The following is a 14,542-nucleotide window of genomic DNA, read 5'->3' on the forward strand; positions in this document are numbered from 1 at the left end:
GGATACTGATAAAAGATTTCCTCAGACCTGGAGGTTAATTATTAGCTGATCATGTCTAAGCTGAGCTACCTGTCTTCTTTCACTGTAATAACACCAACTCCCTTTCCTAACAGAAGCTGGAGGCAAAGATACTACTGAACTAGAGGAAGTTTATTGAATTCCTGCACAAAAGGAAGTGGGTGTAATTCCATGTTCTTAAAAGATGGATCAGCACTAGGCATCATGAAGCTTTTACAAACAGAATAAAAAAATTTAAAAGGCAGAGGAAAATGGATGTATTGGGCATTCACTAGCATGCCTGGAATGGACAATGATTTTTCCTTATAGAGATTATCTACAGAACTTAGCTTTTTAAGTTTGCATTGGGTCCTGTTTATTGCTCTCTTTTAAGACAGCCTTATTGAGTCTTTTTCTAAGCATATAAACCTGTTATAATAAATATAACCTTATATAAATCAAGAGGATAATTGCATGAAAGGGTAAAACTAGGTGCTTACAGAGGAACCCCTCTTAAAATAATCACCCCTCAGATTTTGTGTTTATTGAGAGATGTATCTGGCTCATTAGTCCACGTGTAATACACAATAGTCCTATTTGGAAATGTAGGATCTGCTCCAAAGCCCTTTTAAATCCATTGAAGAGCTTCCACAGGCTTCAGCAATTTTTGAATCAGTGAACTTTTGTAGTGGTTCATAATTTTTTAAGATCATAAACTATCTCCTCCAACTGCAAATCAGGATTCTTTTGGTTGACATGTTAGTCCAAAAACATTTATATGTTCCTTGAGCTTTTTGCCAGTGGTCTGGTGTAGCAGTTGCATTGATTGCATAAGGAAAAAGACAGGAAACATCTGAAGTAGACATACAAAGATGAAAAAACCCAACCTGTTGTCTGATAAGAAAGTTACAAACTGGAAATTTATCAACACATTAACCTATTTTCACTCAAACTGTGGAACTTTGTATTGTAGGTGGCTTATAGACCTTATAGATGATTAAGTGGGGAAGAAATACAGTTTTGAAAAAATTGAATTAATGAAGTCTATGTTTACTACTTTGTGCTTATTCCAATGGTGTATTTAGAATTTAAAGCAGTGCAAGTTTATATCACGCCAATGATACCGTAGATAATATGTTCTCCAGAAGTATCAACTAAACTGTGACATGCAGAGATTTAGAATAAAGGCTGAAGAATTAAGTATTTCCTCTCCACAGAGAAGTGCTAGGCTTTTCTTTTGCAAAACTGTCCTTGCTAGAGAATTTTTTTTTTAACTAAGCAACCAAGAACTATTTTGACCCCTGAAGCAACTGTTTTGATGTTGCCCAGTCTTTTTGTTTGAGTCTCTGTGGACATCCATGTGGGTTAGTAGTGATTCACAGTGACAGGAGCGTGATCTGAAGGTAGTGCTTAAAAAATTGTTACAAAATTTTTTACAAAAAATTGTTACAAATACTTTGCCTGCCCACAGCATGAGTGAGGTGCTTGCCTACATTTGTGAAAAACCTTTCAAACACTCTTTCTGAATAGGTGCAAAGTGTTCTCTCTAGCCAAGAACACCTCTTTTTTTGGCTGGTCTCACATCCTTTTTGGCTTGCACTCCCTGGAGGTGCAGAGTTGAAGCCAGGGAAGTTGCACATCTGCTTGGGGATTTTGGTGTCTGTGTCATTTAACCAGAAGAACCAGCTTTTCATTGAAGTGCCCAGAATGCCTAATCAGGGATCAGCAGCTTCTCTCCTTGGTGGAAAAGGATCCCAGTGAGCATTTTAAAAAGTCAGTGTAGCACTATATACTTACCTGTGATGTTTAATTTACTCTGTAACTGAGTGCCTGTTACCATCATTTGTAATGTGTGGTATTCTAGTAAAGAGGTGATGACAAGAATTTCCAAAATGTTTGGGGTGGGTATAAGGTGTGTGCTGCACACAGTGAGCAAAGATAGCATCCTTTCCCCAGCCTTCTGAAGAATATTTAAAAGTTACCATCAACCCCTTACTACCTCTTTCTTTCTTAGTTCCCCTTTGCAATGCTTCCCACTGGGGAGCATTGCCTTTTACAGCCAGATTCTGATCCTGCTGGTGCAGGAGACATTTGACTTACATTAAGTCCTACTGAATGTAGACTATGTCAGGCTGATACTCAGAGGGAAAAACTGTTTGCAGTAAATACAGTTGGAAGAATCTGTCCCAGCAGTAGTATTGCTTAAATAGGGGTTTCAGGTCTGTTTGTTTTTATTTTGGTATTTATACAGACTTGACTTCTGAGATGTTCATGTTCCTGACACATCTAAATATATATCCTCAAAATGCTTTTAAGTCTTTAAAAGTAACATAGATAATATAAATAAGTTAATCACTCTGATTTGTTGATAAATCCTGTGCATCCTTTTTAAAAGCACAGTTTTACTTTGCATTGAGTTTCACCCATCATTATCTGTGAGAAAGTGGAAATAAAAGTGGTCTCTGTTGATCTCATGGGTCTTTGTGCAGAGCAGCCAGTAGTGTTGATAATAAACTGCAGCAGAGTTAGAGAAGCCCTTTTCCCTTTGCTGATTTACCAAGTCTCAGCATCGATAAAGGCATGAAAACTGTGTGAGAATACTTGAATATTCTCACTGGGGAGAGCCCTCAGACACCTGGAATCACATGCAAAATAGCCACTACATCAGGCCCTATCTAAGGGATTGCATCCTAATTTTTCTGATAGTAAAACGTTTCTTCACCTCCTTTCCAGACAGGGAAACTGTTTTGTTTTTTTTTTATTTATGTTGGCTTAACAACACTGGCCACCATTATGTTAAATAAACTCAGCACAAGCACTTGAACTACCCATTACACCTTCACTGCAAGTCCTACAGGTGGGTATTTAAAAAGAGCATCAGGACCCCAGATTGTCAGCTGCCTTTTCTCCGAACAGTCCAACTGAAAACATTGGGTTTCACACTGCTCTTGGAAAGCTGAGAAAACCCAGTTCTGATGAAACCCGCTGAGAAGCAAGTTCCCCAGGACCTTGCCATCAAACTGGCTGATCTCAACCATGGCAGCATCACGAGGGAAAGAGATGGTATCTCAGAGAGCCATATCCCAAAGCATTTAGGGCTTCCTAAGGCAATGCCAGCTCTTTGAATTCCCAGAAGCCAAAGTACAACTGAAGCAAATTTTAAAAAAGTATGTCCCAAACCAGTCAGTTCCCCTATTCTTTTGGCAGGATAAGGTGGAGACACTTTCATAATTCCAGAGAAGCTTAGTAATTTTCTATAAACCTTGGTTGAAACTGAAATTAATTCTGGGATAATGCCTTTTAAACTAGTTTTCATCCAAGAACAAATAAAACTGGTTACTGTTGAGAGATGTCATCCAGAGAGAAGCTGCTGGAGGAGCCAGTGAATGCATGTGGGAGTAATACTGATAAAATGTGAATGTATCAGAGACAAGGATTTCAGCAAGGACACTGGGGCAGTCCTGCTGTTGCATATATGCCACTCCTTTATATCCACAGAGATCAGTCCTTCACTTTTGGCCATCAGCTGGAGTGGTGCCTGCCCATGTAATAAGATCCTAAATTTGTTATAACATGTACCAAATTCCAGAGAAATAAAAAAAAATTCAATTAATATCTTTTAACTTTTTTTATTTTTTTTCAGTGCTGGTCTTTGACAGTTACAGAAGAGGCAGAAAAGAAATCTCTCTGTAATTTGTACTTCTGTGAACTGTCATACATACTATAACAAGTGCCAATGGAGTCAACTGCAGGAAATCTTTATTATTTTCTTAGAAACTCTTTAAAATGTAAACATCCTGTTGATACAAATCTCAGATTCTTCTGATGTTTACTTAGCAGCTGCCATCATTGTGCAGTGTCAGAGTACAAATACCATATTACAGGGTATGAGGCTGACAGAACACTTTTTGGACTTGTGTTTTATCTTACAGAAGCTAAGGCTGAAAATACTTCTGAGCCATTTAATGATAAATCATCATCTAAGAATACTGCTGTTATTTTAAAGCTATTTGGAGTTTAGAAATTGCATAACTATTTCAAATGCAGCATTGAAATGGATGGCAAAGACAGCCCACATCCCCTTCACTGTGCCTTCAGGATCAGCAGATCCTGAAGGAGGATATGTTTGAGTCACTCATAGCAAGCAGGATATTGCATCAGGAATCACAAAGTCTTTGTCATGTCCAGTGGTAGGTGCCATTTCCCTTCTGAGTCAGGAATACCTGGAAGTCTCACCATTCAATATTGAAAAAGAATAAAAGATAATCCTCCCACCCTCGTGGCAGAAAAGTTTAAAAAATGCAAATATTGGGAAGTTTAAGCCCACAGCAAAACCAGAAAGAACTTCCTATTTATTGTTTTGCAAATCTGTTTATTTTTAATCTAGTCTAATTATTTTGGGGGCCTGACTCATCATTTCTGAATGCTTAGATTGGCAGCAGCTTTCCATTGCTGGTGCAGTGGTTGTGCTGACTCAGGCTGTCTTTACAGCCATCCACCATCCACAGGAAAATATGCATTTTACAGATCCATGCAGGCCATATAGTGCATGCCAGTGTTCCCTACATTAATGGAGATCCCATGTGCCTCTGGTTACACATGGTTTGTTAATTATTCCTGCCTGCCTGCTGCAATAGCAAAGCTCCTGGTGTTAAAATTAAATGGGAAGATGGATTCTGGAAACTTTCATTTAAATATATCTAAAATTGTGCTGCTTAAATGTATTAGGAAAGAGGGGGACATTTTAAAATCTGTGTATTTCTTGTCTGTGTGTGACACAGGCAAAGAACAGATACATTTTGTTATTCAAAAGGAGATGGTCAATCTCATAAATGGCAGTCAAGTAGCTGTCAGGTTTCCTAGGCCCTGTACCAACATCTGGATCACTGAAAATTTACACCTTGGTTGCAGTCTTGCTCTATCTCATAATCCAGTAATAAGGAAGAATTTGAAATTAAAAACCACTTCTGTTAAAGTTTTGGATGTGCAGGTGTGAGCACATGGGGAGAGTGCACACACCAACACCTGCGCATGAAATAAGCAGGCAAAATAACTGCACCATCAAGTTCCCCAAATCTTGTTTAAAAACTGTTCTTAGTTGATTATAACAGACCCAAACCTTACTTAGTTGCATGTATGACACACGTCTGTCCTACCTTGACTGGTTCTGTTTCAATCCAAAGGATTCTACAATGTCTGCAAAAGCTCGGGGAAAATGCACTGTTTTCTCATGGTAGCAATTCCTAGCTTGGAGAGGGAAGCTTCTCATTCCAGTGTAGAGGAGACAGATGCTGAGCTAGTAAAGAGGTAACTAGTGAGGGAGCAGTAAACAGAGAGGAGGAGGAGGCAGGAAGAACCAAAGGCTCTGTTTGTTTGGCCAAAGGCAAGCTTCTGGTGCTATAAGAGGTGATGGATTGGAACTACCCAAGCAAGGTCATTTTTCCTGAATGTGTGATGGAAATTGGGATGCCTGGTACACATGTAAACGCCACAGTACAGTCACCTGTACATAAGATGTTTTTATGCTGAACTGAACCCAGCCCTGCTGACAGGAACAGCTGCTACTCTGAGAGATGCTTGAGGAACGGTGCTGGGAGTAGAGGCTCTAGAAAAAACAACTAGGGTTGAAGTTGGGACTCAAAATGAGATGGAGGACCCAGGAGACTAAAATCTGGACTTTGCAGGGCAAGAATGGGGGACTAGAACTAGAAGCAGAAGTATTACCAATTGGAAATAATGAGATATGGAGAATAAAACTAAAATAAAGAACCAAAGGCGGTGTAGGGCAGTCTTGAGACCAGAAAGGGTTTCAGAAAGTCACCTGTAAAGAGTGAGCAAATGACTGGACAACAAGACCAGTAGTTGGTAAAAGTTCTGCCCTTTTCTGCTTGGAATGGAACCTAAATTTCCAAAATCTTATTGTTCTTGTTCTCAGCAGATGCCATTTCCTATGTTTGCCTTAAGAACAGAAGCAGAACAAGATAAGGGAATTTGTAGAGATGGATAGTAAGTAGTGAGGACCTGGTGTTCCAGGTCCTGAGGTACCAACAGTTGGCTAAATGTCCATTGGTGACTGGAGGTTTTTAAGTGTGATCCTGGAGAGCATCTTTGCTTTAGTTTCAGTTGGAAGGACTCCATGTGGTCCAGAGTATGGTAACCAAAGTATGGTAAATATGGACAAACTGGATGTTTGCTTCAAAAACACACCATAGATTTTCAAACTAAGTCATTAATTTCTGTGCTGGATGCCTCCAGTGTGACAGCAGGAGGAAGGTGTCCCATGCTTCTCTGGCCAGAAGCTGACAGTGCTGCTTCTTTCAATTACACCATGACCTTAAGGAACAGAGGCCTAAAGCAGCAAATCTAGAGGTGTTGACACTGTTGGCAGTACTTGTAGGTGCCACATGTGAAATAGCTGAGGTTTGGTTTACCTCCTCAAAGCCCAGCAGACTGTACACACAGGTTCTGCTAAAACCAGCTGCATTACCAAGCATTTCACAGCTGGGGAGCACTGACCTCAATTCAGACACCTTTTGTGTAAGTATGCAGCACTGATCTTTCATTAAAACATCCATTTTCCTTTTTCTTCTTTCATTAACCAAAAGAGGTGTGTAATGGAGGAGACAGCAGGATGTCCAGCCTCATCTGTGGCAGAAGGGGTAAAATGCCTATTGAAATAAAAGGGACTAAGTTGATGGTAAAGGCACCTAAACTTTGAAGAGAATAGGCTCTTGGTGAAGTCATCAATATTTTTCATAGATAGTCACAGTTTGTTCTCATTTTTCTGAATATCTCATTTAAGACCTTGAAATGTGTATTACAGACAGATAAACTGTGTTTCAGAACACCTGCAAAAGCAGTCCAGGAATGCTGTTCTTTGAGTACAGTCGATACTGTATAATGCTGCACACTCTGGAAAACCAGCTTGAGGTGTTTCACTCTACACTACATGCTTTCATATTAATAAATGTAGTTTGACATTAATTTCTGTGCTCCCCACCTGCAAAATGAAGATAAAAATTGCCACTAAGGTGTTGCAAAACTAAATTAATAAATGTGAGCATGTGAATCCTGTAGTAGTGCATGCCAGAGGAATGCAGAGCATAAAGAAAATAAATCCTGTCTGTAAACCATGAAATATGTAGTAAATAAATCCCCAGACCGCACACAGAATTTAAAATGAAAAATACTATCAAATAGCAGCTCATCAGCTGAATATCATCCTGTCAGTGGATTGAGTGAATCAAGGATCCTTTGGATCATGCAGTGAAAGATTAAACTGTAATGCAAATATACCAGGGGCAAGCTAAGAATGCACATAAATCTTCTATTTAGGCATTTTCAAATCTGTGAGTTCTCAAGTTTACAACCCTACCTGGAGAACAGCCCATTTCACAGTCCATGCAGACTAAGCCAAGTATTTCATCCACCTTTGTAAGTGTAAATGGCTTTTCATCTTTTTCTAAATGATTGTGTGATGAGTCTCTAATTTGCCTTTCAAAAAATATAACCATTTCAAGGACTACTCCATTAAATTGGAGCTTCTCCATTGCTTTTTTTCCTCCTCAGTTTCATAATCTTTAGTTCTGTATCTTTTGGTAATGGAGCCCAGGGTTAAAAATAATTTGGTCAGATGTTTTGCTTCCAAAAGGCCTGAATGCATCTGGACATTTTACATTAGCTTTTGTGAAGAACTTTTGCTAGTGTGATATCTTGTAATTGAAGGCAAGATCAAAAGAAATTTTCTGCTAGAGCAAGCAACACACACCTTGTTTTCAGCAAGTAGTGAGTGACAAAGGAAACCAATAATGTTTGTTAATATGGGATGGTTTATGTTCTATGTTTTGCACAGAAATAGAAGTATAACTGGCCTTGGTGTCTGTGCTACTGAGATACTATATTTTGGATACAGCCAATAGTCAATAATGTACAAGATTTGGGCAAACTTTAGCAAGAGAAAAGTGAGTTAGACAAAACCTTGTAATAGTTTGTGAAATGCAGTCTGGGCTCTTAGCCCACCTCTACCCCAGTGGGTCCATTTATTTATATTCCACATGGCTACAAAATGATGGAATTGAAGATATTTGTGATGAAAGGAAAACTTCTTGTCCCCTAATTTATGTTAGCATTGCTCAATTATTCACCAAAGTACAGAAATGAAATATGAAACAAATGTGAATAATGGAATTGGGCCAAGCTGTGTGTGATGTGTTGAGCAATCAGCATCCTTCTGGTACCTGCATTCAAACATTTTAGTATGAAGAGTGCTCCCCATTAATCTTGTCCTTGTACAGTCTGAAATCCATAGGTTTTTACTCTCTCCCAGAAAACTACTTTCCCCTCATATACTTTATAGAAATTAAAAAGCATAGCTATAGCAGGCAAAGTTGAGCTGAAATGAGGAGAAACGATGACATGGGGAAATGTGACATTCACTGCTTCTAACAGAGAGAAAAGTCACTCCCTGAAGATGGCATTTTCCTGGAATTTACAACTTTCATGTTTAGGTGGGCTCTAGGACAGGTAGCACCTGCTTCATGTATGTCATTGGCCAAGGTTATTTGGGCAAGATCAAAACAAAATGGACTTTGGCAGAATTTTAGTTCCATGTTACAACCCAGAAGAAAGTTGTTTGTTGGTCTCTGGGAGGTGCCTGCACTCCACACAGGCTTCACAAGGGTAAGACAGAGAGTTGGGACAGTTCAGCCTGGAGAAGGGAAGGCTCCAGGAGACTTTGGAGCACCTTCCAGTACCTAAAGGGACCTGTAAGAAAATCAAGAATGTAAGAAAATTTTTCGCAAGGCCTGTTGCAATAGGACAAAGGGCATTGGTTTTAAACTGAAAGCAGATCAATTCAGACTGGCTGTGGGTAGGAAGTGTTTTCACAATGAGGGTGCTGAGACACTGGCACAGGTTGCCCAGAGAGGTGGTGGAGATGCCCCAGACCTGAAAACATTTAAGATCAGGTTGGATGGGGATTTGAGCAACCTAATATAGGTGAAGATGTGCCTTGTCATTGCTTTTTTAAAATAGCTGGAAAGCTAACATAGAAAACTGCTAACAGCTATGAAAAACACAACAGCTGGGCTGCTTGGGGGGGTGGACTTCATGGACAAGTCAATGTTTTGAGCCATAATAAGAAATTTACTAAGTCAGCCAGGCTTTCATCAGCAGATTTCTGTTTTCAGAGTTAAACCTGTATTGTGTTCCACAGTTTTGCAGAGCATTTAATTGTCTTCATCATACATGCAGACCTGGAAACAGCCAAGAAGTACCAGTCTGCTATTCCTCACAGTGTATCTCAGGATTTGATGCGTTACTTCTTTCCAAACTATTGCATTGGTTGCTCCATCAGTAACATTCCACACTGGTTATTTGATATGCTTTTCTTCCTAGCTGATTTTTTACTATGGAACTGGAGACAGCTGGTGTCCACAGCACTACTACGACGAGATCAAAATGGATTTTCCAGACGGGGACATCCGGCTCTGTGAGAAGGGGCTCCGCCACGCCTTCGTGCTCGATGCCAGCAAGGAGATGGCTGCCATGATCACAGACTGGCTACAGGATGATCTGACCAAATTATAAACACTAATTCAGTGATCAACAAGAAAAAGAAGTAATTATTTTGTGAACGTGTAAATTTTTTTTGTGAGAGAGTCTGTCTTATTTTTTTTCTGTTTACTATAGATTATGGCTTGTTTTCTATTGAGATGTTTCAGAGAAAGTTAAAGAGAGACTTGCTGGTCCAAAGTATAGTTTTATTGACTCAGTGCTTATGTAGTTTCATCCTGAGTCTTCAGGACTCTGGAAGACATGGCAAAGGGTGGAATATTTATTGACTGCTGGCATTCTAGACAATGCTGACACAACTGTACCTGAGCTGCTTCCACCCCACTCTCTGCTGCAGAAGTGTCAGCATGTGGGTGGGTCCTGGCAATGGGTCCTGGGCAGCCCTGACCTTGTCTCCTCTGGGTCTCAGGGGGTTGGTGGTCAGGCTGAGTTTGGGATGAGTTCAGGGAAGATGTGGAGATCAGGTGTGCAGTTTTTCCAAGTCTCACCATGGGTTTGGGGCACTGCCAGGACTCCTCAGGGTATTAGAAATGCTGTAAGGTATCTGTGGCTGCTCAGTAAGGGAATATATAAGGATCTCTTACCTGGAACATGGCCAAGTGTTTCATTTTTCAGTTGACTGTAGAGAAGGGAAAGTACACTGGTCAAAAATGCCAGTATTTAAAAGTTAAAATGGATCGCAGAATCCATGTATAACAACTTCTAGGTGGCCTAGCACTCCTAATGAAGTCCATGAGAACAGTGCTTGCTCAGCAACTTTAAAGAATTGAACCACTTTTGATGCATGTCTAAATTTCAGTTCTTTGCTCTAAGGACTGAAGTATGAAATTTTCTGCCAAGCCACAAATTAGGTATGTTCACCATCAGAAAACATCTGTTACTGTGCCATGGCTGCATCCATGACATGGCATGAATGTTACTGTGGAGAACCAGACCCTTGCATGGTGCTGACAAGTTCCCTGTTCCTCACATTTGGTGAACCCTTTCCTTTACAGATGGAAAAAAAAAAAAAAAGAAAAAAGCCTCCTACCAGTTGTGATAACAAAAGAAGTTGCAGGGAATAGCTAGAAATGAAAATATTGCAAGTAAGGGGAACAGAGCCAAGTGTAATCAGGAAAAGCTTTCTAGCCATGAACCTGTGAAAAAGTCTCCCTGTAGAGTTCATAAAGACATTTATAAATAAGCAAAACACTACAGAGTAGTCAGGGGAGGTCCTGTCCTTGCAAAAAGATGAATTTAGATGATGCACTGAGTATCTAACTTACATGATTTATTACCAGTTTTGATACGTGTGAGAATGGTATTGGAGAATGTTCTCTGTGATGCAAAAAGATCAGTTAGTTGCTTTGTTTTCTTACACAATTATGCACACCCCTTCCACTGCTCTCTAAATTAGCCTTGAACCTTTCACTAATATTTAGAGCAACTTGTAATAGAGTTCAGTTCCTGGATATCTGGGACTAGTTTTCAAACCTGCAGACTGACACTGGATTTAAGTGACCTTCTCTGTATCAGAAACTGGTTTAGCTTTTGAGACTAGCCAGTGGTTTTTCCAATTACACTGCCACATAATGAAATGGCCATGATGAGTGGGGCAGGAATGCTGGGAGCACAGTTTCAGCAGCGTGGGGAGGAACCAGACACTTTCAAAGTGAGGAGACTTTGCCCATGCAACTGATTCTGCCTATTGGAGAGTCATGGGACTTTCCATCTTTACAGTTCCATATTCAGTCATGATCAAAACAATCTTTGTGCTCACTGTAGAAATCCATAGTTGTGTGTGTGCGTGTGATAGTCCCCAGATGTTGGGATCATCCCAGCTGTTTGGCCTTGTGGCAGATGCTCCCTGCATCTGCTGGCTGAGGTTTTCCCTGGGGCAGAGCCAGGGAGGACGTGCCCATAGGTGGAGATACTTTAATGTACACATATATGTACATGTGCACCTGTCTGTATGTCAGCAGCATAAAAACCACAGCTCACTTGGTTGTTTAGGTTTGCACATTGGTGTGGTTGGACAAAACATTTGTTCTTTGAAGTATGTGGAGTCAGGGAATGGACAAAGACTTGGTTGTGGGAGTTCAGCTGTTGTAGTGGATCTCCTGAGACCAGACAGATTCTTGCATTAACCAAAGATGACAAGCAGCTACTACAGCCTGGAAACTGAAGCACCTACGAGAAGCAGTTGTTTACAGTGCATTATGCGTATACTTTGTATGAGGAATTAATTTAGCAATACTTGTACTTGACTTGTGTATGCCTTTTATACAAAAGTTAATCCATTATACTAAATCCAAATTGCATTAAGACCTAAACTGAGATTAGGTCTGGTCAGTGATGACCAGATCTACTGCAGAAGAATGCCTTACAATTTTCTTAAAAGAATTTTCTCTAGTATTAAAAATAAAAACCATATTGATTCAATTGCTACCTTCTGCCTAGAAGCTGTTACTGTAAGGCAAAGATCTGAAAATTTGCTACTCTGTTCATTGCTAAAACACACGGGCCTACTTTCCACAGCTGTATTTCCTGAGAGGAGCAGATCCCACACAGTGAGAATCCAGCTCCTCAGAAGCCCGTGGTGTTCATTGTCACCCCAGGCAAAGAGTGTCAAAAATGCTTGTGGTCCAAATGTGCCAATTTACCATGAAAACACAGTGTGGTTTTTGCCTATTTTAGACTATTTAAGAATTCTTGGAAAACCTATCACAAATATATTGACTGTAAGCTGTAGCACCTACTCACTGTCATCCACATCTGTGCTTGATTCTCACCACACAAGTAACCCTGCTAGTGCAGTGACTTTGACTCATGTGCAAGTGTTTTGCTAGATCGATACCTTTTAATAAAAGTACACAGCTCCAATAACAAAAATAAAGAAATTTATGGTAAAATGTAACTTGAGTCTTTGTTTTGGTAACTTGTTTAGTTCTAGTTCAGCTCTTTTATTACTTCATGCATACAAAATCTACAAAAATACTTTCCAGACCCCAAATTTCACATGCAATGCAGACATCTGCCAAGTGCACAGAAAATCCGTGGGTGGTAGGCACCTGACTCTCTTAAGCATTTTTATCCAGAGCCTCTCCAAAATAATCAATCAGTTTCCCCTTGCTGCTTCCAGCTCCATGTTTGCTGCTCTGAATGAGCTATAGAGTGTGTGGATCAGTGAGGCTTGTCCCTTCAGGAAGCTGGATGAGTGCTTGCCCAGTGTTTATGGTGAAGAATTTGGAGTTGGACTCCAAGCTAAACACCAGATTCTTGACTCACAGAGACAGATTGCATACATGAGCCACAGCAGATAATCTCTTCTCTGCAGCTGAGGTCATTTATGTATTTATTTTACAGAAAATGGGTTTATATGTGCATCCACCCCCCATCCCTTTCTTTGGTCTAGCTAATTGCCAGCAAAGACTTTAAACAAGACGTTCAATGTTATCATTTTAAAGTCACTCAAACTATTACTGGGTTTGGATAGAGTCACTAGACCCAAGAGATTTGTTTTACTCTGTGTCACAGGTCGTGCTGAGACTCCCTACAATAAAAACTACAATAAGTTTCTGAGGCTCTTCATTTGCAGGCAAATGTTCTCTTTCCTGGCACATTTACAAAATAAGGACCCAGAGAGCGTTTGTGAGTGACCAGGAACTATTAAAACAGCATATATTTCTGGAACAGCTGATGGGGCTGAGCACAAGCAGCAGACCCAGCAGTCACAGCACAAGCAGCTGCCAGGAGCGATCGCTGCTCTCAGTAGCAGCAGGCAGAAGTTATGGAACAGGCTGACACTCAGGTGGGACAGGCAGGAAGGGATTTCATTAAAAACTCTTTCAGAGTGCTTGAGCTGATCAACAGCCTGTGTTTTGCCTATTGCAGAATGTGCTTGCAGGAGAACAGTTGTGTTGCAGAAAGTAGTTTGCAGCAGCTAATAAAATACAGGTGTTTTTTAAAACATCTGACTGACTGTACCTGACTGCAGGGTTTGCCAGTCAGACACTCAAAGATCTTTTCCCTCCTGTTTGGAGCAATTCACACTGAAGGAGGATATGAGGGGGGCCTCCTGCTCTCCTCCTTTGTGAACATCTTCAACAAAGCCCCCAGACTCAGAAATACTGTGCTTCATACATTGAGAAGGAATCCATGGGATGAGATAACTTACAATTAGGAAAAACAGGCTTTCCTAATGGCAAGACTCATCTACTCCTCTTCCCTAACCAGCACCCTTAAAATTTGGAAAGTATTCCACTGTCCTGATCTAACTTGTAGGACACAGGAATGCCATTTTCAGAACATAAATGTTTTGATGTCCTAACATGCTCTCATCATGCAGGGGGTATGGCAACTCATTGGCAATTATAGGAAAGAACTTGTATTTTCACCCACAAAGTAAACCCGTGGGATTTTAAGTATCCAGAATGGTTGAGCCCCAGTTCAGATCCTGTCCTGTTTTACCAATGCTAGGCATTTTCTTCTGTTGTATTCATGTTTGACCTTGGACATCTCCTCTGTCCTTGCTGTGCCTTTGATTTCTCTTCAGTTACAAACTGCCCAGTTTATGTTGTCAATCACTTGAGTAGTCTGCAGTGCTGTGGAGTGAAAACCATTGAACACAAACCCCACCACTCCCACTGGTTTCAGTGAAGATGTGGGGCAATGCCTGTGAACAACCATTTGCTCTCACCCTTCACTGCTCTGTTGAAAACAGCTTGTTAGGATAGCACGTTCCTGTAAAACTGCTCACAGCAGGGGCCAGGGGCAAAATGTCATCCTGCCTCCCTGCTCAGGGAACCTCTACCAAAAGATCTCCTCTTTGGCCAGTGTCACCAAAAAATGGGCATGTGGGGATGCAGAACACTGACCAAAAGGTGGGTCCTGCTTGGTCAGTCACTCAGTGTGCCCTGGGAATAGAAATGACCATGCCTCGCTCCAGTTCAGTTCTCCACATTTCTTCTGGGTCTTGAAAGCTGAGTTTGCT

General features: G+C 40.6%; 1 protein-coding gene across 1 annotated transcript in view; it reads left to right on the plus strand.

The window, feature by feature from the left end:
• LDAH (lipid droplet associated hydrolase) overlaps positions 1-12,466 on the plus strand; it is a 117,583-nt gene extending 105,117 nt beyond the window's left edge. Inside the window, exon 7 of the mRNA XM_071440037.1 lies at positions 9,394-12,466. Within this exon, the coding sequence (XP_071296138.1) occupies positions 9,394-9,585 (192 nt within the window). The 3' untranslated portion in view covers positions 9,586-12,466. The remainder of the gene's footprint in view (positions 1-9,393) is intronic.
• Positions 12,467-14,542: the final 2,076 nt, after the last annotated feature.

Source organism: Agelaius tricolor, unplaced genomic scaffold (assembly GCF_023055355.1).
Source record: "Agelaius tricolor isolate 1412-34295 unplaced genomic scaffold, bAgeTri1.0.p SCAF_1, whole genome shotgun sequence".
Lineage (NCBI taxonomy): Eukaryota > Metazoa > Chordata > Aves > Passeriformes > Icteridae > Agelaius > Agelaius tricolor.